This window comes from Triticum urartu, chromosome 2A, assembly GCF_056163025.1.
Source record: "Triticum urartu cultivar PI428250 chromosome 2A, HENAU_Tu73, whole genome shotgun sequence".
Classification (NCBI taxonomy): domain Eukaryota; kingdom Viridiplantae; phylum Streptophyta; class Magnoliopsida; order Poales; family Poaceae; genus Triticum; species Triticum urartu.
The window spans coordinates 422,836,862-422,861,189 of NC_141874.1; the positions used below are offsets into that span (position 1 = coordinate 422,836,862).

Sequence of the window (24,328 nt, forward strand, 5' to 3'; positions counted from 1 at the left end):
CTTCTATAGATCAGATGTTAGAAAAAGTGTAAGCGTTCACATTTTTGTTATCTTGATGGTTACTCTGACTTTTCTTGAATACCTGTGTATCCATTCGCTTATAGACATATACATTTTGGTTTATGTAATGCACCTGGCACTTTTCAAATATGTATGACTGCTATCTTTGTCGATTTTTGTGAAAATATTGTTGAGGTCTTTATAGATGACTTTCTATAGAAACTTCTTTCGATAATTTGTACAATCTTAAAATTTTGCAGAGATGTGAGGAGACAAATCTTGTACTAAATTAGGAGATGTGTCACTTTATGGTAAATGAAGATATTGTTATCGAACGTAGAATTTCTGAAAGATATATTGAAGTTGATAGAGCTAATGTTGACGCTATTGAGAAAATGTATTATTCTATAGATATAAGGGGTATACGAAGTTTCCTGGTTTCTATAGATTGTTTATTTAAGGAAAAAATCAAAAATTCTAGGCTTCTTACTAATCTTTTATAAAAATGTGTTCACTTTTTTATGATGTTTGTAAGAAAGTTTTTGAAATCCTCAAGAAAGCTTTAATTTCTACGCCTAAAATTTATCTATCAAAATTATATGTGATGCTAGTGATTATTATATATTAAAATAGAACTCGTTTAGCATTTCACCAAACTATGACACGGCGAAAACAATATTGTGAGGCCTAGCCCAGGCTTGGACGAATAATTTGAACATCTAACAAAATTGATTGCACATGGACATCAATGTTTCACCAACCTCGTAATGCACAGAAATTTGGAAGTACCACTATCCAATACAGTAGATGCTAGTCATTAGATGTGTTAACTTTTTGTTTATATTGTTCAGACTTTTTTAACACATGTCGTTTGGACTTGAAAAGCTTTGCTTTCTCTTATCTTATTTCCCCAGAACGCTCACAAGCCTCAGATTTAGAAAGGCCGGTTCAATCATTCGGCTCATTTACCAAACATAAATATGGCTCATACTTTTGCAGAAATGCGACCTCTTATCATTTACAAAAAATTTACAGGGATTATATATGATAAAATTTTATAGGAAAAGTTCCCTTAGATTCCTTTGGTTTTGGTTTATAGAAATGATATCATATTCCCTCTGATCCATATTAGTTGTCTGTCGCTGAAACTGATATATCTAGACATATTTCATTGCTTTTTTTTTTGAGGGAAACATATTTGAGAGATAATTAATATAGGACAGATGGAGTGCCTCCTTCTATACTATCCCCCTGCTATTTTAGGCCATACTTTGATCACAATTTTAACTTATAAAATATATGTAATATGTAAAAAAAATCATTAAAATTACATTCAAATACAAATCCAACAATTTTTTTATGACATGCATTAACACTTTACTAGCCAAATATGTGCTTTGATTAAAAATATGATGGGTAAGATTTTCAATAAGTAAATAACTCCACGCAACAGTTTCTTGTACTGCGAACTACAGTAGATATATTTATTGTCACGTCAATCATTTCATTCCCACATAGAATAAAACAACAGCAGAGTATGTCTCGCACATCAAACCTTACCAAAAAAAGTCAGCTCAACAGTGAGCAATTTCCGTTGCAACAACCATCAGACAAACATCCTTGTTTTGCGAAGTTAACAGTCACCTGAAAGTGAAATGCCAGAATACGCGTTCCATATTTTAAGTGGAGAGGAACATAGTATAGTTCATTAGCAGTTCAGTTGATAAAGAAAAATCATGAATGGGTTCCAACATTATTATTATTGGCAGTGCTCGCTTTAACAACAGATATGAATGTTTGCAGGCCTCTTTAAACAGCTAGTGTACACTTGACAACAGATCTGATTGTTTGCAGGCCTCTTTAAACAGCTAGTGTACACTTGACAAGAGATCTTATTGTTTGCAGGCCGGCCTCTTCATACAATTAGTGTACACTGACCGCCCAACTCTGCCCTGAAGCTTATCAAAGAATGGACTGCGATATGTATATAACATTACAAGGGACAAAGGACAGATACAGACTATTGTACAAAGAATCCTATAGACCTAACTTACCTCAAAAGGGTTGAAACTCTACAGTGTGTGTGTGTTAACAAGATATCTAATCTGCCGATGTAATATACAGAACATGGCGGCCTACTCGCCAACATGGAGGCAACCGGACCTCCTGTCGCCATTTCTTAGAAGTTCAACACTGCACAAGAAACTTTAACCGGTCATGAACCGTCATCAGAAGAGGTTTCCTGGGAAAGCTGAGGATGCTGCAACCCATTCTCAGGCATGTTAAGTTCAAGCAATGCCTTCAACTGTTTCCCGACGGCATCTTGCTGGAGCTTCATCTCTTCAATAACCATGGCCTCTGCTGCCTTGCAAGATTGCTCATCTCTGAAGGCAAGGGTCCATCTCCCATCAACAAGATACTTCTTTGTTTTGCCTTTGAATTTTTCCGGATCAAGGAAAGGAACAGTTGAAGGACGAATATTTAAATGCAACCACTTCACATGCTTTTCATCTGTTCTTGGCTGAAATAATAATGCCACAATTTTCTCATCAGATGCATTATTCATTAAAAAAATGTCTTAATGCTATTAAGAATATATATATATGGCTTTGAAAGAGCAACTAAACAAAGATATTCAATGTCATGATAAATGCATGACACATACATCAGATCCAGCCAAGGGGGCAGTGACACGAACAATTCCACGTTGTTGTGGTAATTCTTCTAAAAGGAGAATCCACCCAGAAGTTCCATTAGATAAAGCTAAAAAGCTGAAGTGACGCTCTTTGCCCCTCTCAAATGCTATCCGGCAAGGAATTGCATCAACTGTAAGAACAGCAAGACAAACATTTAAATCACAAACATAGAGAGGAATTAAGGAACTTCAATCTCTATGATGCCAACGTAAGAACTTCAAGGAAACTCAGACCTAAGTTGACTTCAAGCCCAGGCTTGGGCACTGAACCATCGAAGCCTGCTGCAGTTGCTCGCTTATTTACAGGCAGATCGACTGGAGAGTAAATAGGCGGCTGGTCAGTGAAAGTTTCTCCTAGGCAGAAGAGTATAACTTGATGCTGTAGCACAAAACCCTGTAAAAATTATCATCACACATTTCAGCAAACATACGAGGAACTGAAAAAGTTAACTTCACTGGGCTAGCTGGTAACAGAGACAAAACAGGCAGTATCCTCAAATATCAACCTACCAACAATGCATACGATTTTAAATTCACATGATTCAATATTAAAATATTAAAATACATGCAGTTTGAACCACAGTTGACCGTCATGGCGCCATTAGACCAGCAAGCTGGTGAACCTGTACACACTCATTGTTCATAAGTATAATACATTAATACTGCAGCATCAGCGCAAGAGTAAGTTAACTGTGCATTATTAAAAGTCCAGTACAACTATCAGGAAAAGGATTGTGAATATCCTTAAGCCTTTTGATCTGGACGCGTTTCTTAAATGATGCTTGAGTTGCACATTGGATATTTCAATCAAAACAAAGGTACTTTTGCGTCATGTGCTATTCTGTTGACGTTGAGAATAATAAATAAAACAGAAATCAACCAAACAAACTTCTTGGCTGGGACTGAACCAATTAACAAAATAAATATGTCAAAACCAGCGAATGAAAAAGATCAAGCCAATACCTTAACCATCTCATAGATTCTCTCCGCGATAGCGATAGAAGAATCACCTGGAATACAATGTTTATAGATCAGTACAGCAAGCCAAGAAGGATACTTGTAAGATACTTCTCCACGATAGAGACAGGATACTTGTAAGATATACTTTCATTTAGTGTGGTATTGAGTCCTGACCTCCAAATAAACACGGATCCAAAGGTGAAATAATAGACTTGGATCCTTTGGGTGGTGAAGATGCCTCAATTGCTAACTCCAAAGAAAAACAAAGAATATTAGGACGGAATTTCATTTGCACCACACATAAAAACACAGGACTTCGGCTCCAAACTGAAATCTACCTTTCTTGCAATTTTTCCAAGCTTCTCTAACGATAGGAAGAAGCAAGTCACACCAGCATCCTCCAGATTCTTCCAGCAGCTTTTCACTGCAATCCTTGTGTGAATCCTACACGACACAAACAAAAGCATCTCACATATCACATCTGACCTGCCTGATTCAAATATATCAAAGTTCTCAGCAATAACATTGTGCATGAAAGACTGCAAATCCAACCATATCCCAGTTAGACATAAGCTAAAGCTATACCCAGGATGAATTTCAATTGTCCTTCGATAGATAGGCAATAGTGGAAATAACTACATGATATACTTGCACAGAGCAAGGAAGTACTTCTCCATAATTTAGGTGCATTAGAACTTAAAATCGGGTCACTACCACAAACGTAACTTTAGGAGCAGCTCAGAAGCTAGGACTGCTGACAGGTCAAGCCCCATACAGCAACTAGCGAACTAGAACATTTTGGGAGAGCAGGAGAGGGCAGAGATCACAGTTCAAAATGCTATTTATTTTGAGCCAGCACAGAGATAATCTCAAACACAACATTTGATTTCAGCTCCTTCCCAGGTAGTGCGACGCCCATCTGTGCTGCAGAATTTTGCTGACTGTTAAGTGATAATCCTTTAAATATAGTACACTAAACCGGGGTCAGATCTCCTGCAGCTCCGACGAAGAAGTGGCCATACGGTCTGTTTGTCAGCTATATGCTCTGGGGTTGATCCTAGAAGCATCTCTAGCCCTTCCCCTAAAATTTAACTCCCTATACCACCTCCCTAATCTTAACTCCTGAAAAATTGAGTTAAATTTCTGACCACCCAGTCCTTCCCTTAAACAGAACTCCCTCGAAAAAAAAATTGCTAATTCACGCCTTCTTTTGCACACAAAAAGAACCATTTTAAATATATTTGCACATTATTACAGAAAAGAGGGACATGTTTTTTGCCATTTGGTCGAACACCTCAGAAAAGAACCGGGAGGGGGGGGGGGGGGGGGGAGCATCATCGAAGATGGTTACATGTAAAACTCACGCGCTTGTTGCTGCCAAAGTGGTTTCCCCTTTGCCACGCACGCATATGATCCTGATCCTGTCCAGGCCAATCACCCTTCGCTCCAACGCATATAGCCGACGACGCGCACGGAGCCATTGACAGAGACCGTCGCCGCCAGGCAGAGCTGCTCTTTGGGAAGCTTTACGTGCCCGGAGAGCAAGCGGGCTCAGCAGCCAGAGGTCATGCTGGCCTGATAGGGGGCGTGGGGAGGCAGAGAGGTATTACAGCCTGATTCCCAGCCTTACCGAAGCTCGAGCCACGGCTCAGCTCAAGTGGCGGCGACGGCCGGCACGGGAGGTGGCTTGAAGCCTTAGGGGAGGGGTGTGAGGTGGCTTGAAGCCTTAAGGGAGGGGTGTGCCCGTGGCACAGGAGGTGGCGGTGGTCGGGCGCAGCGACGGGGAGCTCTTCTGGCACGGCGAGGACGGCCATGAGTTCTGGCTCGGTTCAAGGAATGTGTGGCGGGGGCGGTGCGGCCAGAGAGGTCACCGGCGTCGACTTTGGCAGTGGCAGGAGGTAACATTGGTAAGGAAACTTCCTCCTGCCACTTTTTGATGGGATAGGGAGAGGATAAGGAGGGAGCAAATTCTGGTCAAATATAGGCAGAATTTGCTCCTCCCTAAACTTAACTCCTAAAATTTATTAAACGTTTAAGGGAAGGACAGACAGTGTCAACTCCCTAAAGATTATACAGATTTGTGTGGGAAGGCGTAGGGATGATCTAACTCTCTCAAAGTACCCACTTTTCTTGCAAGCGAGAATGTTCTGCTCCAGAGCCAGGACCAGAAACAAGCATAACTGCTAAGTTCCGGAAATGGAGTGAGAACCGTTAAAACAATGCAGAATTATACTCAGTTGGGGAATTTAAGTGATTCCAAGAAACATATTCTCACAGTACCACTTGACAGCTAACAAAAAGAACTGGACTCACTCTTTCCCCTCACCTTTTTTGTTAAAACAAACTTGATACTGAATCTCAATATCTCGTATAAAACATTATGTTGTCAGAACCAAACTTATAGCAGTACTGTATCAATCCCTCACCTTTAACACCCTTAAGGTATGTAAACTACTATATGCCAATCATGGTGTGGTATCATAGGAATAATGAGGCGGTATGTGTGTACCTTTAGTAATTTTAGATGAAAAGCAGTAAACTCGTCCTCTCCATGGGGCAGCAGTTGCCTAAAAAGCCAGCCACCAACTACACGAACATCTGCTGATATATTAGCCCTGCTGAAAAGGGTGACTAATGCATCGAGCACCTACAAAACAATCAATGCACACATGAACATAACAGAGTAAGCATCCACATGAAAAAGCATAACATCAACCTTCAACTACAAAATATAGAACTGAATGTGAGCAACCAGTCATAATAAATCATTAATCATGTCAAGGAGACTAGCATGGTAGATTGAAAGATGCAACAATCATAAGAACACATGTTGTATCAGATTGTGAGTCTAAAGCAGTAAAATGTGCGCCAACAGTACCCAGACTAGTTCATGCACTGATACAAAACCAGTTGAATCAAGTAGCAAGTCCATTTTACATCAGGGAGCTTGTTTACTCTACACCGATGTGCGTCCTGTCTACTCCGTGTTGTGGACATAAAGCCACCACCTCTAAAACAGCAACCGGTTTTGGAATTCCCAGGCGAAACATGTACTAGAGGACACTGAGGGGGTTAAATGGATCACGTTGGATTGGTTTTCTTTTCAATTATCAGGTGGGGCACAAGCAAAACCAGCACGAGGAAGATCTATAATTAAAATTATACTTCACAGCTAAAGAACTGAATATGTGCACAAGGCTCAACAAATAAACCTGATATCTGTGAACTTTAGAAGTCAATTGTCGTGGATGATGACACTGTAACCCATAATTACTCTGTGGAAAGAGGACCAAAAAATGTTTAGTTCGTAAAATACTCGCCATAGACATGAATAGAATAGCTGAGCAATTAAAAGAATACATGGAATATGACAGGAACTAAGGATTATCACTCTGAGTAACTACATTGATAAAAACATATTAATAATGTTCCTGGATACTGCATCTAAGGACAGACTGTCACAACAATCTTGCTGATTCTATTGTACGACACAAAGTCCACACATTACTTCGGCAGGTAGATCAGTGAATGTAAGGGAGCTTGTAACTATAAGAAAAAGGGTAGCATTTCTGCTCGCACGAATGCACAATTGTGGTTCCCCTCGTCCAGGGTGCCCAGGTCACCAGCCTCCCCTTTCCCTTCCCCCCTAACTGCATCCGCACGCCCTCTTGCGATCTCTTCCTCTTGTGTGCCCCAAATTTGACTGTTTCTTGAGTGGCGGCTGCAATGGGCAGGTGGTAACACAGGGGGGTATCTTGAATTTTCCTGTTCAATAGTGGTTTTCCCCAAATCCTCCTTGATCATTCCATCTCTCTCAGCTCCAAGCTGCACCTGCTTCTCCCCCAGCAGCTCACTCAATTGTGGCTCCCCTTTCCCTTCCCCCTGATTGCATCTGCACGTCCCTGCTCTTGCAATATCTTCCTCTTCTTGCATGCCCCAAATTTGATTGTTTCTTGAGTGGTGGTGACACAGTGGGATATCTTGAACTTCTTGTGTTCTTGGAATCGAGCACATGTAGGAGCTGGAGCAGAGTAGCAGGTGAAGATGAGCACCACCGTCTCGCCTTGCTCCCAACAACCTCAAGTACATGCCCATCCACACCTGACTCCTTGCTTTCCTGTATCTTGCGCAAATAGGCAGCTTGAGATGGTGCGTGTGCACATTTAGCATATATGCAGATGGTCAGGGCCTGGGGAGGTAAGATGAGGGGCGATGGTTGCCCCAAGCATAATAGATCTGTGTTTCCGTATCCCTCCTCTCTTCAGCCACCGTCCGGTTGTGCGCTTGCTCTACCACTCAGTTCTCTTGAGCAGCAGGCCAACAGCAGAGGGATAGCGCCTCAAAGATGCTGAGCATGGCAGTGTAGTCCGAGAAGGTTGACCACTTCTCTACTGGAGGCCACACCAATGTGAGTGAAACTGAGGAAGGATGGGTGAGAGGAGGGAGGATACAAGCAACCTATGTAGCAGCTGGCCACTGCCATAGCACAAAGAGGAGAGGAAGAGATGAAGAAGACAGTGATGAGCCATCACATGACAATGAGGCACTGACAACGTGCTAAGACCAAGGTGACGTGGAGACCACGTGAGGAAAAAAGAGTCAAGGGAGAAGTAATCCAGTGTTGATACTTGGAGACAGTATGAGACAAAAAAGTTTGAGGGGTTATCCTGACAAGATGAAAACGGTGAGTAATATGCACCTTTGCATTAAAAAAATGCCCAGCATTGGTAGTGCAGGATCAGATACAAAAATGAGGTGGGACGAGATGGTATCAGAATTAGGGCTTGAGCGAAGGGATGACAAGGCTAACCACCATGCGTACTGAGGCTCCATACTGGAACTAGAAGGCACACAGAATCCCAAAAATATTGGTATCTTCCTATCGATAATTCGATATGCCTTGACTTTCTTGGCTACCAAGGTTCACCCGTGCCCATAAGACAAATTTCTCTAATTTGTTTCTCATAACACCGTGCGTGAAATTCCAATTGCAAGCGTTAAGTTAATTCCATTGACCACTCCACCTTACATGAGAGACAAGAACATATTTTTGGTCGTTTAACAAGCCAAAGGTTACATGCTATTACAGGAAAGTGTGGTAACCTGATTGCGCACCAGAAAGTCAATCAGAAAAATGCTGGCTAAGTAACAGACTGCAGTAAGTCTAGAAAATGTATACCTGAAGCTTCCTTATATAAATATCAAAATCACTGCAGATGCTATCATCTGCAACACCACTACTTGATGAAAATAGCTGCCTTTCAGCTGTATCTTCACCAACCAAAGCTTGCTACAGGTAGTGAGTGCAAGTGTCAGAAAATTGAATTAAAATGCAGCACTGTAACGAAGTTATGAAATACGATCCAACATGTGATCTGTCCGATAACAGCACACTTAACAGGACAAAATTTAAATAAGGGGAGGCTGTGAGGTAACAGATGACTTAAACCAAGTCTTTAAGTAAAATATCCAAATTGACTATGGCCAGAATATGCACCGAGTGGACCATTTTGTTTCACGCGTTAAGTCATTAAGTGCCTTGTTAGTTGTCTGCTCTCTCCATCTAGTGCCCATCATTTAAATGCAAGAATAAGTACATAATGGATCGTTTCTCGTGTCCAAGCCAACTTAATGAGGGTAACTCTGGCTGGTAACACCTTTGAATTCTCGTGCCAAGAGTTGTAATATTTTGTACTCCTCTGTTCAAATACATGGATTTTCGTTGGGGCGTAAACGCACTACATCGGAACCCGGGTGTGGTGGAAAATGGGCAAGGGCCGGGCCGTCACCCCCAAGGTGGCGCACTGTATCTTGATCCGGATACGGTGGCAAGTGAGCGAGGATCGGGTCGTCGCATCCTTAGTGGCGCGCTACATCGGCGCCCGGATGTAGTGGAAAATGGGCAAGGGTCTTCGCATTTGACTCGACGAGTGCGAAGGGTAAGGAAGCTAGCCGAGCCTAGGAGGATTCGCTTAGGTAGCTGGAACGTAGGGTCTATGACAGGGAAGCTTCGGGAGCTAGTTGATGCAGCGGTGAGGAGAGGTGTTGATATCCTTTGCGTCCAAGAAACCAAATGGAGAGGACAGAAGGCGAAGGAGGTGGAGGATACCGGCTTCAAGCTGTGGTATGGAGTGGTAGACGTCAAGAGACGTGGGGACCGGATTATCCTGGTCAAGCTGGTAGTTGAGGACTTGGTTCTCAATGTTATCAGCGCGTATGCCCCGCAAGTAGGCCACAATGAGAACACCAAGAGGGAGTTCTGGGAAGGCCTGGAAGACATGGTTAGGAGTGTACCGATTGGTGAGAAGCTCTTCATAGGAGGAGACCTCAATGGCCACGTGGGTACATCTAACACAGGTTTTGAAGGGGCGCACGGGGGCTTTGGCTATGGCATCAGGAATCAAGAAGGAGAAGATGTCTTAAGCTTTGCTCTAGCCTACAACATGATTGTAGCTAACACCCTCTTTAGAAAGAGAGAATCACATCTGGTGACTTTTAGTAGTGGCCAACACTCTAGCCAGATTGATTTCATCCTCTCGAGAAGAGAAGATAGGCGTGCGTGATAAGCTGGTGGTTGCTGACTTCCGCTTTCGGATTCGTGTCCAGCGGGATAAGCGTGCCAAAGTCGCTAGAACGAAGTGGTGGAAGCTCAAGGGGGAGGTAGCTCTAGCGTTCAAGGAGAGGGTCATTAAGGAGGGCCCTTGGGAGGAAGGAGGAGATGCGAACAATGTGTGGACGAAGATGGCGACTTGCATTCGTAAGGTGGCCTCGGAGGAGCTTGGAGTGTCCAGGGGAAGGAGAAGCGAAGATAAGGATACCTGGTGGTGGAATGATGATGTCCAGAAGGCGATTAAAGAGAAGAAAGATTGCTTCAAACGCCTATACCTGGATAGAAGTGCAGACAACATAGAGAAGTACAAGATGGCGAAGAAGGCCGCAAAGCGAGCTGTTGGTGAAGCAAGGGGTCGGGCATATGAGGACCTCTACCAACGGTTAGGCACGAAGGAAGGTGAAAGGGACATCTATAAGATGGCCAAGATCCGAGAGAGGAAGACGAGGGATATTGGCCAAGTCAAATGCATCAAGGACGGAGCAGGCCAACTCTTGGTGAAGGACGAGGAGATTAAGCATAGATGGCGGGAGTACTTCGACAAGCTGTTCAATGGGGAGAATGAGAGTTCTACCATTGAACTGGACGACTCCTTTGATGAGACCAGCATGCGTTTTGTGCGGCGAATCCAGGAGTCTGAAGTCAAGGAGGCTTTAAAAAGGATGAAAGGAGGCAAGGCGATGGGCCCTGATTGTATCCCCATTGAGGTGTGGAAAGGTCTCGGGGACATAGCGATAGTATGGCTAACCAAGCTTTTCAACCTCATTTTTCGGGCAAACAAGATGCCAGAAGAATGGAGACGGAGTATATTAGTACCAATCTTCAAGAACAAGGGGGATGTTCAGAGTTGTACTAATTACCATGGAATTAAGTTGATGAGCCATACAATGAAGCTATGGGAGAGAGTCATTGAGCACCGCTTAAGAAGAATGACAAGCGTGACCAAAAATCAGTTTGGTTTCATGCCTGGGAGGTCGACCATGGAAGCCATTTTCTTGGTATGACAACTTATGGAGAGATATAGGGAGCAAAAGAAGGACTTGCATATGGTGTTCATTGACTTGGAGAAGGCCTATGATAAGATACCGCGGAATGTCATGTGGTGGGCCTTGGAGAAACACAAAGTCCCAGCAAAGTACATTACCCTCATCAAGGACATGTACGATAATGTTGTGACAAGTGTTCGAACAAGTGATGTCGACACTGATGACTTCCCGATTAAGATAGGACTGCATCAGGGGTCAGCTTTGAGCCCTTATCTTTTTGCATTGGTGATGGATGAGGTCACAAGGGATATACAAGGAGATATCCCATGGTGTATGCTCTTTGCGGATGATGTGGTGCTAGTTGACGATAGTCGGACGGGGGTAAATAGGAAGTTAGAGTTATGGAGACAAACCTTGGAATCGAAAGGGTTTAGGCTTAGTAGAACTAAAACCGAGTACATGATGTGCGGTTTCAGTACTACTAGGTGTGAGGAGGAGGTTAGCCTTGATGGCCAGGTGGTACCTCAGAAGGACACCTTTCGATATTTGGGGTCAATGCTGCAGGAGGATGGGGGTATTGATGATGTGAACCATCGAATCAAAGCCGGATGGATGAAGTGGCGCCAAGCTTCTGGCATTCTCTGTGACAAGAGAGTGCCACAAAAGCTAAAAGGCAAGTTCTACAGGACGGCGGTTCGACCCGCAATGTTGTATGGCGCTGAGTGTTGGCCGACTAAAAGGCGACATGTTCAACAGTTAGGTATGGCGGAGATGCGTATGTTGAGATGGATGTGTGGCCACACGAGGAAGGATCGAGTCCGGAATGATGATATACGAGATAGAGTTGGGGTAGCACCAATTGAAGAGAAGCTTGTCCAACATCGTCTGAGATGGTTTGGGCATATTCAGCGCAGGCCTCCAGAAGCTCCGGTGCATAGTGGACGGCTAAAGCGTGCGGAGAATGTCAAGAGAGGGCGGGGTAGACCGAATTTGACATGGGAGGAGTCCGTTAAGAGAGACCTGAAGGATTGGAGTATCACCAAAGAGCTAGCTATGGACAGGGGTGCGTGGAAGCTTGCTATCCATGTGCCAGAGCCATGAGTTGGTTGCGAGATCTTATGGGTTTCACCTCTAGCCTACCCCAACTTGTTTGGGACTAAAGGCTTTGTTGTTGTTGTTGTTGTCTGTTCAAATACATGCCATTCTAGCATCAATTCCTAAATACATGCCATCTCGAATTTCCGAAATCCAAGTAAATAAGCATAAAGCAGTCTTCAGTCATCCACAGATGCCTTATTAAGTTCATACATAAGATTACTGCTATACATGGACATCTAGAAACAATAATTTAGGAATTCTGATGCAATCGGGATGCAAGACCACATCAGAGGAATCAACCTAATTACATTTCCCAAAACAGACAGCAAATGGAAATAAATAATACTCACTAATAGAAGCTTCTTATGCTGCTTTCTTTGAGGCAAAATTCCAAGTGCATCTAACATTGATTCATCAAGTTCTGAAAAGCCAATATGTATGAATGGTTAGTTATATTTCTGGGAAAGCCACAATGATAACAATAATCAGATGAGAATATGTTAAAGACACCTTTTGTCTGCAATAATGTAGCAAATAAGCACAAAGAACCCAAAGCTTGGGAACCATCCCCACCTGTGATATATGATAGCAAGTGTTCCCTGAAAATAACGAAATACACTCATATACAATGATCTCAAATGTGCAATTTCTTAAGGATTACTTCAACATTAAACAAGTAAGCAGCCTTGAAGTATAACAACAACAAAAATGTGCATCTCTGCGCTAATATCCACAACCAAAAGGTACGGCAAAGCTATGGATTGTCAACATCTACGATAATACTACTACTTCCAATACAAAAAAAGGCGACATCACCGAATGCATGTAGTCAAACTATAACTTTGCGAACAACATAGTTGTGAATATTACACACACACACACACACACACACATTGGTCATACTCATACTAAGAACATAGGAGTAGATTTGTCTGCGTAATACTTCCATAATGTTGTACTAATTTTATTAGGTTTTATTTCTACAAACAAATATAGCGCAGAACAGTAAATTGATTACAAGAGATGCATTCTGGAGAGTGGAGACCGTGTCATGTCGAAAACATCACTTACTGGGAGCAATCAAACTAGCAAAGACAGAGCTGTGATTCTGTCATGTTTGAGTTAAGTTTCAGCTTCTGGATCAAGTCTGTCATCCTACTAAAAGGAGCTACAGTGTAATCGTTCTATCAATCAATGAAGAATCAATAGTTTCAACTAAGCCTTAGAGCCATGCTGCTAAGGCGTGCTAGAAGAGGAGTGTGCTAACCCCAGTCTTCGGACTCTTGCCCAACTTGACCAGGCAGTATTTTTAGGGATTCTTGCCACCTGGGAGACTTACAAACTTAGGGATTAGAACTACCAATTCAACAGTGAAGGGCTCAAAGCATAACCGCATGAAACAACATCAAATGACACATTAACACTATCAATTACCACTCTTAGTACTATCGAAGGGTGGTTAGGTAGGTACTTGTGAAAATTATTATTATGCTAACAGTTTTCTTAGAATGTCTTCTACGCCTCAAAAGAGACTCCCTAAAAAAGAACAAACATTAGAGAAACTAATTTTCTTTCGCTAACCCCGATGGCATAACCAAGCAATGACAGCTTCAGAGATATTATATCCATCCTAATAAGAACTGAAATCAAGGAGTTTGTGTAATAATTCACGTACAGAGCAGCAGCATACCTCAGTGTGTTGCCTTGGCAGAAATCACTTGCTGATGGATGATCAGGCAAACACTGCAAATGTGCAGAAGACGAAGACGTTGGCTTGTCTGCTTTCGATTGATCTTCCGCAGAGGTGTTGCTGACCTGGTTCTCAGATATGCCATGATCATGCTCAGAGGTACAACCATTAGGTGTTCCTTGTTTCCTATCAGGGCAATCAGGCTGATGGAAAAGAGCTGCAGCAACAGTGCTTGCCATATCTTTGTCCTTAAAAATGTGAAGTATGCAGCAAAGCAAATACATGGAAGTACTCACACTTATCCATAAATCCTAGGGAAGAAAAAAAAGGGAACATGAGAAATTACAAAAAACAAGCGTAGGTATCAAAAATATATTATAATGTAATGCAAAAGGTGTTTCTCGCTGTACGTACAGTGCGCTGCCTTTGCAATGATGGGAGTACAATCCGGAATACCAAAAGTTGCAGGATATTTTCAGTGATAAAATTTCCTAGATCAGGGATGCCAGAAGACATAACATCACTGAAATAATACAGGGCATCTTCAATTTGCACAATTGCATCTTCAATGGAGGCCATTAGCACAGGTTCTACATTCCTACAGATCAGAATACAGACAGAAGGCATGAGAATTGCTTTCAAAAGTTGACACTTCAGTGGCCTGTTTATATTCACAAGCTTACCTTGCAGAACGCACAACCAACTTATCCAAGTCGATGCATTGCTTCTGAAAATGTTTGACCATGTCAGAGAAATAATCTGACAGTGGCACTCGCGAAACAAATCTGTTAACAGATTCATCTCCAACTGAAAGGAAGAAGAATTGTGTTATAAGCAACATTAAAAATACAAGTTAGTGCATGAGTAGCTGACCTATAATGTCATCGAGGCCTTAGCAACTTACCATGATAGACATTAAGTGTCAAGGTACGTATAGCAACACGGATCATGCTATCCTCATGAAAAGCAAACTTTAAGGCCTCAACATAGAGAGGAAATGAGATGACCTCATCCTGCATAATAATAATATAGAGAAGATTAGTAAAGAAGGAATTTGAGATTCACATATTGAACCTGACAGGCTCAGCTAATACAAACTTCCTTGCACAAAAATAATAATTAGTAATAAACAGCAATCCAAATAATTTGGTATCTCCAGAAATAGCATATAACTTGGAAATGCTTACAGCATTGCAATTAATGAAATGTGTATGCATAATAAGATTCCTGGCCTCAACGCCATGTCAACTTGGATCTTCAATATCGTGTCAAAAGGAAGATGAAGCGTCCCACACAGGCTAAGGCCCTTGATGTGCGATCTTGTGTATCAAACATTCAAGGCGCTTGATGTGCGATCGTGTGTATCAGACATTCAAGGCATCATGGGTGCAGTAGCAAACTCTTGGGGCCAGTTCACCATGTACAGCTCACAGGCAACTCTGGTCTAGCGGTGGGCCAGACTCGGAAAATCCAGATATGGCAGTATGTTAAACGAAGTGATCCAGCACGGCTCTTTGCAGTCAACTACAAATCTTGGGCACCCAATGGAGTTCAATTCTCCAGATGGCCAATAGGATTATTGTACGGCCGAATGGCTGGCTTTCCCCATGTATCAACATGCTTGTCCTGCGACCATGTAACACCCTAACCCTAATATGCTTAATTCACATCCCACAGATTAGGGTGGGACCACGTATGCATAACACCCCACTTACACTTCCTCGTCCTCATTTCGTATAGAAGTGTTAATCCGGAAGTGGTACGTTTGGAAGTAGGTATGAAAAACCAAAGCAATCTAACATATCCACGTGGGACTAATCCCATCTTGGGCTGCCACACTAATGGGTTGGTTATTCCACTCACCCCTAAGGGCCGACGCCCACGGCCGCCAGCAGACGACCAAAACAAACCCTCAGTCCTCAGCATCTTGTACCGTGTACCCATCATGAGCCCACACAGCGAGGGACGGTTGATGCTCTGATATCACCCCTGTAATACACCCTGTCCCAGATTCACTTAATACATTGGAGTGGTCTCATATATGCACAGGACCCCACTTGCACTTTCATTATTGCTTTGTGTAAAAGGTTTAACCTGGGGGTGCTGTGTTCGGAGCACAACCAAACCTATCAAACTCTACATGTGGGACTAGTCTCGCCATACAATTGCACATTGGCCACAAGGGCCTCCACACTATGACACTAGTGGGGTATGACAAACCAGAGGCTTTGGTAATTGTGCAATAACTTCTGGTTGGAACATGAGTACTCTCCTGGCTCTGGTCAAAGTTCAACCTCCTGCCACTTGGACATTTTGAAGTGGTGGTCATCCATGATCTGCGACAACTTTTTGTGCCAGTGATCCTTCACGATCCTTGCGGACCACCCACTGCAAGGGTCTCCCTTGTTGATGATCCAAAATGACAGCTTACTACATTTGGCCGTGATAGATGTACTTCCACTGTATACGCTTAAGAGCAATCTTGGGCAGGTAGCATGCACGTCAGGCTAAGGCTTCTACCTACCGTTGGCGTCTAGATTAGTCATTAGAGTGTGTGCTGGCTTTCCCCATCCCTGGGCTTGAATAAGCTGGCTGTTTCTCCAATTCTATCAATGCATCGAGACGTCAAAGTTTGATGCTTTTTCTTGAAAAAAGAATCACAATCCAGTTTCATGGGGCCAGCATTCAATCTGAGGACAGAAGTCCACATTTCAACCCTGAACTAACCCCACGGTTTAATTTACAACCCTGAATTTTGAAACCAGTCGGAATACACCCCCAACTAACCTCAAGGTTCGGAACTCAGCCCTAGTCTTGGTTTTGGGTTGGTCAACCAGTTTTGACCGCAGTCAATGCTGACGGGGCACTGCCAACTCAGCGGCCACTGCCAACTAAGCCTATGGATTGGAGGACTAGTAAACAACAAAAGTGGAATGTTTCTCTGTCTCACTCGCCCCCACGCTGCCCATGTTGTGCCAGCCGCTCTAGCCGCACCCAACCCCGGCCGCCGTGTGGCAACCGTGATGCTTCTCGGCCGTAAAGTGAAGCAGAGTCACGTCTCAACCGCGGCAGGCGGCGTTGGGGCGCGGCACACTGCCACCACATCATGGAACGTGGACGTGTCAACGCTCCGGCCCAACAGGAGCTGCTCGCCCACATCTCAAAGAAGTGTATGGAGCTGCACACATCAACGACCGAGTGGTGCAGCGCTTGGCGAACACCACGCCACCAAAGGCACGTGACCTGCTTGAACAGCAGGGGGCACGGCGAGTTTTCGCAAGCGTCTGATGCATGAGCAGGTCCAGCATCGGTTACTAGTCATGGGCGGAGTTATTACCTCCTACAGCCGCTATCGAAGCTAGCTTCCGCGGTACTCGCTGCGCAGGACTTCAGCATCGACGGGTTTGAGCTGGCCAAGGGCGTGTCGGTGAACCTGGACGTGGTGTCCATCCACCTGAGCACTTTGACCTGGAACAGTGACCCTGATCAGTGGTCACCAATGATGACCTGACCCTCCCAATCCTTCCTCTCCACTACGATATGCCTCTGGGTCCAAACTCCATAGGGCGTTTGCATCGTCTCTTCCGCGTGTCGCTCCTCGCGGGTGACTATGCCGACACAATCAACTTCTCTCCCCCGAACGAATCGAGCCACAGAAGTCGTCATCCACGCGGCTGACTGAATCAGCTATCGCCAATCCTGCGGCCATGCCGAGCCTTCCCGTGCCCCGTTCTTCAATTCTTTCTAGCCATGTCCTCATCTGGTCATGGCAACACGGATGTGGTCATCAATTTTATGTAGGATGAAGCTGTGACTGAATCCCTCTTTCATCGCCACCGGCAGTCCACCGGGAAGGAATAAACGGTCCTCTTACCCATCGTTGTACTCCAGGTACACCCATGTGCTCGGGTACGAAAGAGGTGTAGTTGTTGTCAAGAAGAAGTCGCCGGAGCCGCTCTGTTCCGCCGCCGAGGTGCGCATGCCTTGTTGTTTGACCCTGCCACAGAGGAGAGGGATTTTTTTTCTAGGTGGGTCCCACATCGTCCAACATCGTCTGAGATGGTTTGGGCATATTCAGCGCAGGCCTCCAGAAGCTCCAGTGCATAGCTGACGGCTAAAGCATGCAGAGAATGTCAAGAGAGGTCAGGTAGACCGAATTTGACATGGGAGGAGTCCGTTAAGAGAGACCCGAAGGATTGGAGTATCACCAAAGAACTAGCTATGGACAAGGCAGCTATCCATGTGCCAGAGCCATGAGTTGGTCGCGAGATCTTTATGGGTTTCACCTCTAGCCTACCCGAACTTGTTTGGGACTAAAGGCTTTGTTGTTGTTGTTGTTGTTGTTGCTGTTGTTGTTGTTGATGATGATGATGATGATGTTGGGTCCCGCATGTAAGGAGCTGATTGGAAGTGCTGACTCGGCAGTCAACACGGTCAAAACCGCTCCGGTGAGTAAAAACCGGGGAGAGGGTTGTTTCCTGAACTGGGTGGTAAGTTTGAGGTGTGGGATGACCGGTGTTGAAGTTGGAGGTTGAATCATAAACCTAGTGACAAGTTCAGGGTTGAAATGTGGACTTCTCTTTCTGAGAAGGCCTATTTACAATTCACAGCAACAAATTTGCCATATTCTACATAGCACACAAATCAATACATCAGAGTAGAATACAAATCTAGTTTAATGATAAAAATAAGCCAAAGGAAAACAACACTGCCTAATATGTATGTGTGCAGTAAAAGGAATTAGATGTGTACATTTTTTGTCTTCACAAGCAAGGAAATTGTATTCTTATTCAACTTTCCACTTATTGCCCTTCATGAGACAAGAATAAAGTAAGCCGACACATAATAATAACCAGGAACCACAAAAGATAATAAGTAATAATTTAAGACGGGGTACAAACCGTAAAAAGGATATGTAGTACGATAGCATCTCATCAATTTGGAAATCAAACGAGTAAGTTATCAAGAAGTTAATGTGCTCGTTGCTGAAAATGTAATCTGTACAAAACATGAACACTTGCAGATTAGATCATTCAACCATGCAGCATTTTACCTGTAATATATGTAACAATAACGATTAACTTACAAATTGAATGCTCGTTCCTTAAATTTTGAATCATGATACTCATTGTCTGCAGCAACTGTAGTGACACTCTGGACAGCTTAGAAATCCTCAAAATACGAGCGAATTCACCCATAATCTGCTTCTCCATGAAAAATCTGAAAGATATACCATATAAATAAATAGATTAGGTTTCTACAACACCGGCCTGCCACTTTCTACTGCATAGCTGCACTATTGGAAACTACATGCTCTCTGCCTAACAGGCTAACACTCACTCAAAAAATAATGGATCGTGCTGGTCGCCATATATCATAAGTTCCGCAATTGATCGCAATGCTTCAACCACAAATTCCTACATGAAAAACATCAGAGCTAACTTGATCAACTGAAATTTCTTAAGACTCCTGGAAATAACAAGGATGAACAGCTCAACCTACCTTATTAGCTTCATAAACAACATGAATCTTTTGTAGCTGATCTGTTAAATACCTACAAATGAAGAATAACACAACACTTACATTAGCATGAATGCATGATCAAGATGCAAGTACTTTTGACTTAAGTGGAAAATAGGATGCAAATCTGGGTGTTGGTTTTCAGTAAATGTATCAAATATAAACAAGAAATATTAAATTTAAAGGTATATGTACAATTATAGATACAATCTGTAACGACATAGTTGAAGAAGAAGACATGTATGAAGCATCTATGATAAGATTTTACTTTCTTCCCACTAGAATAAAGGTCTTGTGTTAGTAAACAGCAAAAACTGGGCTTTATGTGGTATTAATAGGCTAGTGTAGCTATTAAAAAGAAAATTGGTACAGATTGAACTTTCTACACAAGGGTAGCGACTAGTATTGCTAATCAAATATGCACTCATTATGTGTCTAATCATTAATATGCAATAATCCATCTGTTTCCTCCGTTGCAGATCACATAGTACTGAAAAGATCTTGTATTGTCACGAATTCCTCTGGTCTCTAAAAGTTATGTGCGAAAAGAGAACACAAACTCACAGTAGTTCTACATACAGTCTCCTTGTTTTTCCCCTATTCCTTGGTGAATGGCAAATGCAAGCAGATATACTTGGATGAAGGCACTGATACTCTAAAGGAATAAAATTGAAGAACACACCCTTTTAAGGCTGTGTTTGGCTTTTTGCTGTATTATGAATAATTGGATTTTGGCCAGCCAGCTTTTGCCCATTTCACCGTTTGGCTAACCAACTTTTCTCTACGTTAGTGGCTATTTTTTTCCTAGCAGATTATAGCATAAGTTGAGTGCAGCACAATTCAGCAAACACAAACTGATCCTAAAGCTGGTGCGCACTATACTATGGTTATCAAGGAATAAAAGGACATGAAGCCTCCATTCTACAGTCAGTGCATCATCTGGTTAATAAGTTAACCACTGCCTGAGTCTCCATCCATCAAACAAACACAAGTACGTATACTCGCTTTTCCATTATAAGCATCACCCTTGCGGTGATAAAGCACTAAACCAAGCTGAAAGTGCCGAGAGAACCTTGTAAAACACCAACTGATCACGAATATCTATTAGCCCGGAAGTGAGAAGCAATTGGCTCCACAGTGCCCTCTGGTTTCTACAAACGCGGTCGGATTCGAACAGAATAGAGACGAGACTTTGCACAACCGGCTCGAATCGTGAACTAGACTCCGGCCACCACCGCGGCACAGATCTGCAGGGGGCGGCCTCCGAATACCTAGCGAGACCGGGTGCGATAAAGGTGGGCACGCACCGGAGCTCTTCGATGGAGAAGCGGTTCCTGGTGCGCCAGAACAACCACATGGCCGCGAAGCCGCGGCGGTCGGCGTGGTGAGCGTGGGGGGCAAGCTCGGAGGCGCACGAGGCAGTGCCAACGCTCGGGGATCTCTCACCCTGCGCGGCCCACGGTGCCGCCCCGGCCGCAGGAGGGGGGGCGCATCGCATCCGCGGCGGCGGCGATCGCCGGCGGTGGTTGGGGAGGCAGGGGGTGGGGATCGGGGGCTCGCTTTTTGCTTCTTCTTTTTTTTTTCTCGCCTCCTTCCGCTGGGTTTTCGCTATCTTTTTCGCCGCCCGGTTGCGTCGTTCGGTTGTCCACTTCGTCGCGCTGGGTTATCGGGGGCAGAAGGCAAGAGGGAAGAGGTGGGGCCTGCGTGGCGCGGTGGAGCAACCGGAATTGCCAGCGGGGTTGCGTATTCCGCTTCGGGTTCTGCTGCCGGATTCTAGCGTTTTCTTCGTCTTCTTTTTGAATTTGAAAACACCACCTCATGTATATCGATCAAATTAAAATATTGTTCCAATCATCTGTTACTGCATGCGCTACGCAGTGCGAAATCGGAACGGTTAAAAAGACTTAACTTATAGCTAACTCACGTGTCACCATATTTGCCTTTTGATTACTTTAAAACCTTTGAAGAAGTTTCGTGATGATAAAAAAGATTTTCCCCCCTTTACATATAAAGCAACCATCACCTAATAAATTGAAACCAACCGATACAAACACACACCACATCACACACACCCAAAACCGGGTTAAAAAACGTTGAAAACAGCAACACCACCCCAATAAACTCCTAGCAAATATCATATGATACACTAAGAGTAATTTGATGGGGCGACCCATTTCGTCCGCCGCCGTCCGTTTGGGTCGGCGCGGACAAAAGAGGCGGCACAACGCGCCGACCCATATCCAAATCGTACCCGCTCCGCGTCCGCGCCGATGCATTTGCGGCCCAAATTTGCGCCCCAAATGCGTCGGCGCGGACGCGGAACGGACGCCTCGCGCGCCTTCTCGCTGTCCGCCGCGTCCCCACCTGGCGGTCGTCCAACTTCGACGGTCAACATTATTTATGACGACCGCCCACCTTGGGCCCATGCATCAGTGACGGCGGTCATCCTTTTTTAAGCCAGGCGTGCGGCGGGGCTGTCCTTATCCATTGCCACTCGCCCCCATCCCAATCTGGCCACCCCTGCCCCCACGCCGGCGACAACCCTAGCCACCGCCAGCATGGGCTTCTTCTTCGGCATCGGCAGTGGCGGCAAGGGCAAGGCCCCCGCCCGCCATTCCCCTTCCCTCCCCGCCCTCCCCGCCCCGCCGCGCGCTCCCCGGCAGAGGCAGCGCATCAATGTGCCGGTGCACCAGCCCGAGTGGCACTGGCAGCACCGCGTGCCTCTGTCGTACCCCGACACGACGCTGCCGCATGACTGGCATTTGGATCCGGAGAGGATCCCAGCGTCGGCACCGCCGCAGACGGCTAGGGCCCATGCGGAGGAGGTGCGCCGCCGGCGGGCGTTGCTGACGCCAGAGCAGCGCGCCTTACCGCACTACGCCGTCGACTCGCCCTACTGGGCTCGATGGTTCGCCTTCGAGCACGAGAAGGCGAGGCGACGCGGCGTTCGCGGCGTCGACCGCAGCCTGCCGGCGTCCCCGCTCGTCGTTCGTGACGAGGACCAGGCGGCCATTAAGGAGAGCGAAGAGGAGGAGCGGTGGAGGGAGGCGGATGAGGCGACTTTCCAGGCTGCCATGGCGGAGGCCATGGCCCTCTCCACGGGGGGCGACTGTGTCCCCGCCCAAAACCGAGCCAGAGGAGCCGGCCCCCCTCGAGCGCTACTCCTGGACCGGAGTAGTGCGCAAGTGGGTCAGTGCTCCGCCGATCTGGCTCGGGCGACGGAGAAGTAGGAGGCGGCCTACCTCGACCACTGGCGTCTCGTTCGGCTGGCCGAGGAGCGCCGGGAGGGCGAGCGCCTGCAGATGCTCGAGCGTGAGGCCGAAGAGGAGGCGCGCCAGGCCCAGGCAGCGGCGGCGCATGTAACGCCCTCGATGCGGCTATATTTCCCACGTGTCGAAGCACGACTTAGAGGCATAACCGCATTGAAAGTAATGTCGCAAGTGAGGTAATCTTCACACAACCCATGTAATACATAAGGGAAAGAGATACATAGTTGGCTTACAATCGCCACTTCACGCAATATATGAATAAAGCATTACATCAACCAGATACAATCAAGGTCCGACTGCGGAACCAAAATAAAAGAAAACTACCCCAAAAGCTACACAGATCTCCGATCGTCCCAACTGGGCTCCACTATTGATCAACTGGAAACAGAACATAACCGCATTGAAAGCAATGTCGCAAGTGAGGTAATCTTCACACAACCCATGTAATACATAAGGGAAAGAGATACATAGTTGGCTTACAATCGCCACTTCACGCAATACATGAATAAAGCATTACATCAACCAGATACAATCAAGGTCCGACTGCGGAACCAAAATAAAAGAAAACTACCCCAAAAGCTACACAGATCTCCGATCGTCCCAACTGGGCTCCACTACTGATCAACTGGAAACAGAACATAACCGCATTGAAAGCAATGTCGCAAGTGAGGTAATCTTCACACAACCCATGTAATACATAAGGGAAAGAGATACATAGTTGGCTTACAATCGCCACTTCACGCGATACATGAATAAAGCATTACATCAACCAGATACAATCAAGGTCCGACTGCGGAACCAAAATAAAAGAAAACTACCCCAAAAGCTACACAGATCCCCGATCGTCCCAACTGGGCTCCACTACTGATCAACTGGAAACAGAACCACATAGCGGACACAATCTTCATCGAGCTCCTCCTTGAGCTTGGTTGTGTCACCTGCACGGTTCAACGGCACCTGCAAGCTGGTTTTGGAAGTATCTGTGAGTCACGGGGACTCAGCAATCTCACACCCTCGCGATCAAGACTATTTAAGCTTATGGGTAAGGTAAATGTATGAGGTGGAGCTGCAGCAAGCGACTAGCATATTTGGTGGCTAACATACGCAAAAGAGAGCGAGAAGAGAAAGCAAAGCACGGTCGAGAATCTATGATCAAGAAGTGATCCTGGACTACTTACGTTCAAGCATAACTCCAACACCGTGTTCACTTCCCGGACTCCGCCGGAAAGAGACCATCACGGTTACACACACGGTTAATGCATTTTAATTAAGTTAAACTTTAAGTTTTCTACAACCGGACATTAACAAATTCCCATCTGCCCATAACCGCGGGCACGGCTTTTGAAAGTTCAAATCCCTGTAGGGGTGTCCTAACTTAGCCCATCACAAGCTCGCACGGGCAACGAAGGATATTCCTTCTCCCAAGACAATCCGACCAGACTCGGCATCCCGGTTACAAGACATCCTCGACAATGGTAAAACAAGTTCAGCAAGACCACC

General features: G+C 44.9%; 1 protein-coding gene across 2 annotated transcripts; it reads right to left on the reverse strand.

The window, feature by feature from the left end:
- Nucleotides 1–1,737: 1,737 nt before the first annotated feature.
- LOC125537584 (CLEC16A-like protein) lies at nt 1,738–21,229 on the reverse strand. Of its 2 annotated transcripts, XM_048700905.2 has the most exons (21): nt 20,867–21,229; nt 19,542–19,593; nt 19,380–19,456; nt 19,126–19,259; nt 18,941–19,037; nt 18,792–18,849; nt 14,944–15,052; nt 14,723–14,846; nt 14,454–14,637; nt 14,040–14,350; nt 12,860–12,948; nt 12,700–12,770; nt 8,835–8,945; nt 6,868–6,930; nt 6,165–6,302; nt 3,994–4,099; nt 3,830–3,901; nt 3,659–3,705; nt 2,930–3,089; nt 2,666–2,826; nt 1,738–2,521 (listed from the first exon to the last, which is right to left on the reverse strand). In XM_048700905.2, the coding sequence occupies exons 1-21, from the start codon at nt 21,055–21,057 to the stop codon at nt 2,216–2,218; spliced, it is 2,661 nt and encodes an 886-aa protein (XP_048556862.1). In that variant the 5' UTR covers nt 21,058–21,229; the 3' UTR covers nt 1,738–2,215. The 2 variants fall into 2 exon arrangements, with proteins under 2 accessions (XP_048556862.1, XP_048556863.1); XM_048700906.2 differs by lacking the exon at nt 8,835–8,945.
- Between the last annotated feature and the right edge of the window lie 3,099 nt (nt 21,230–24,328).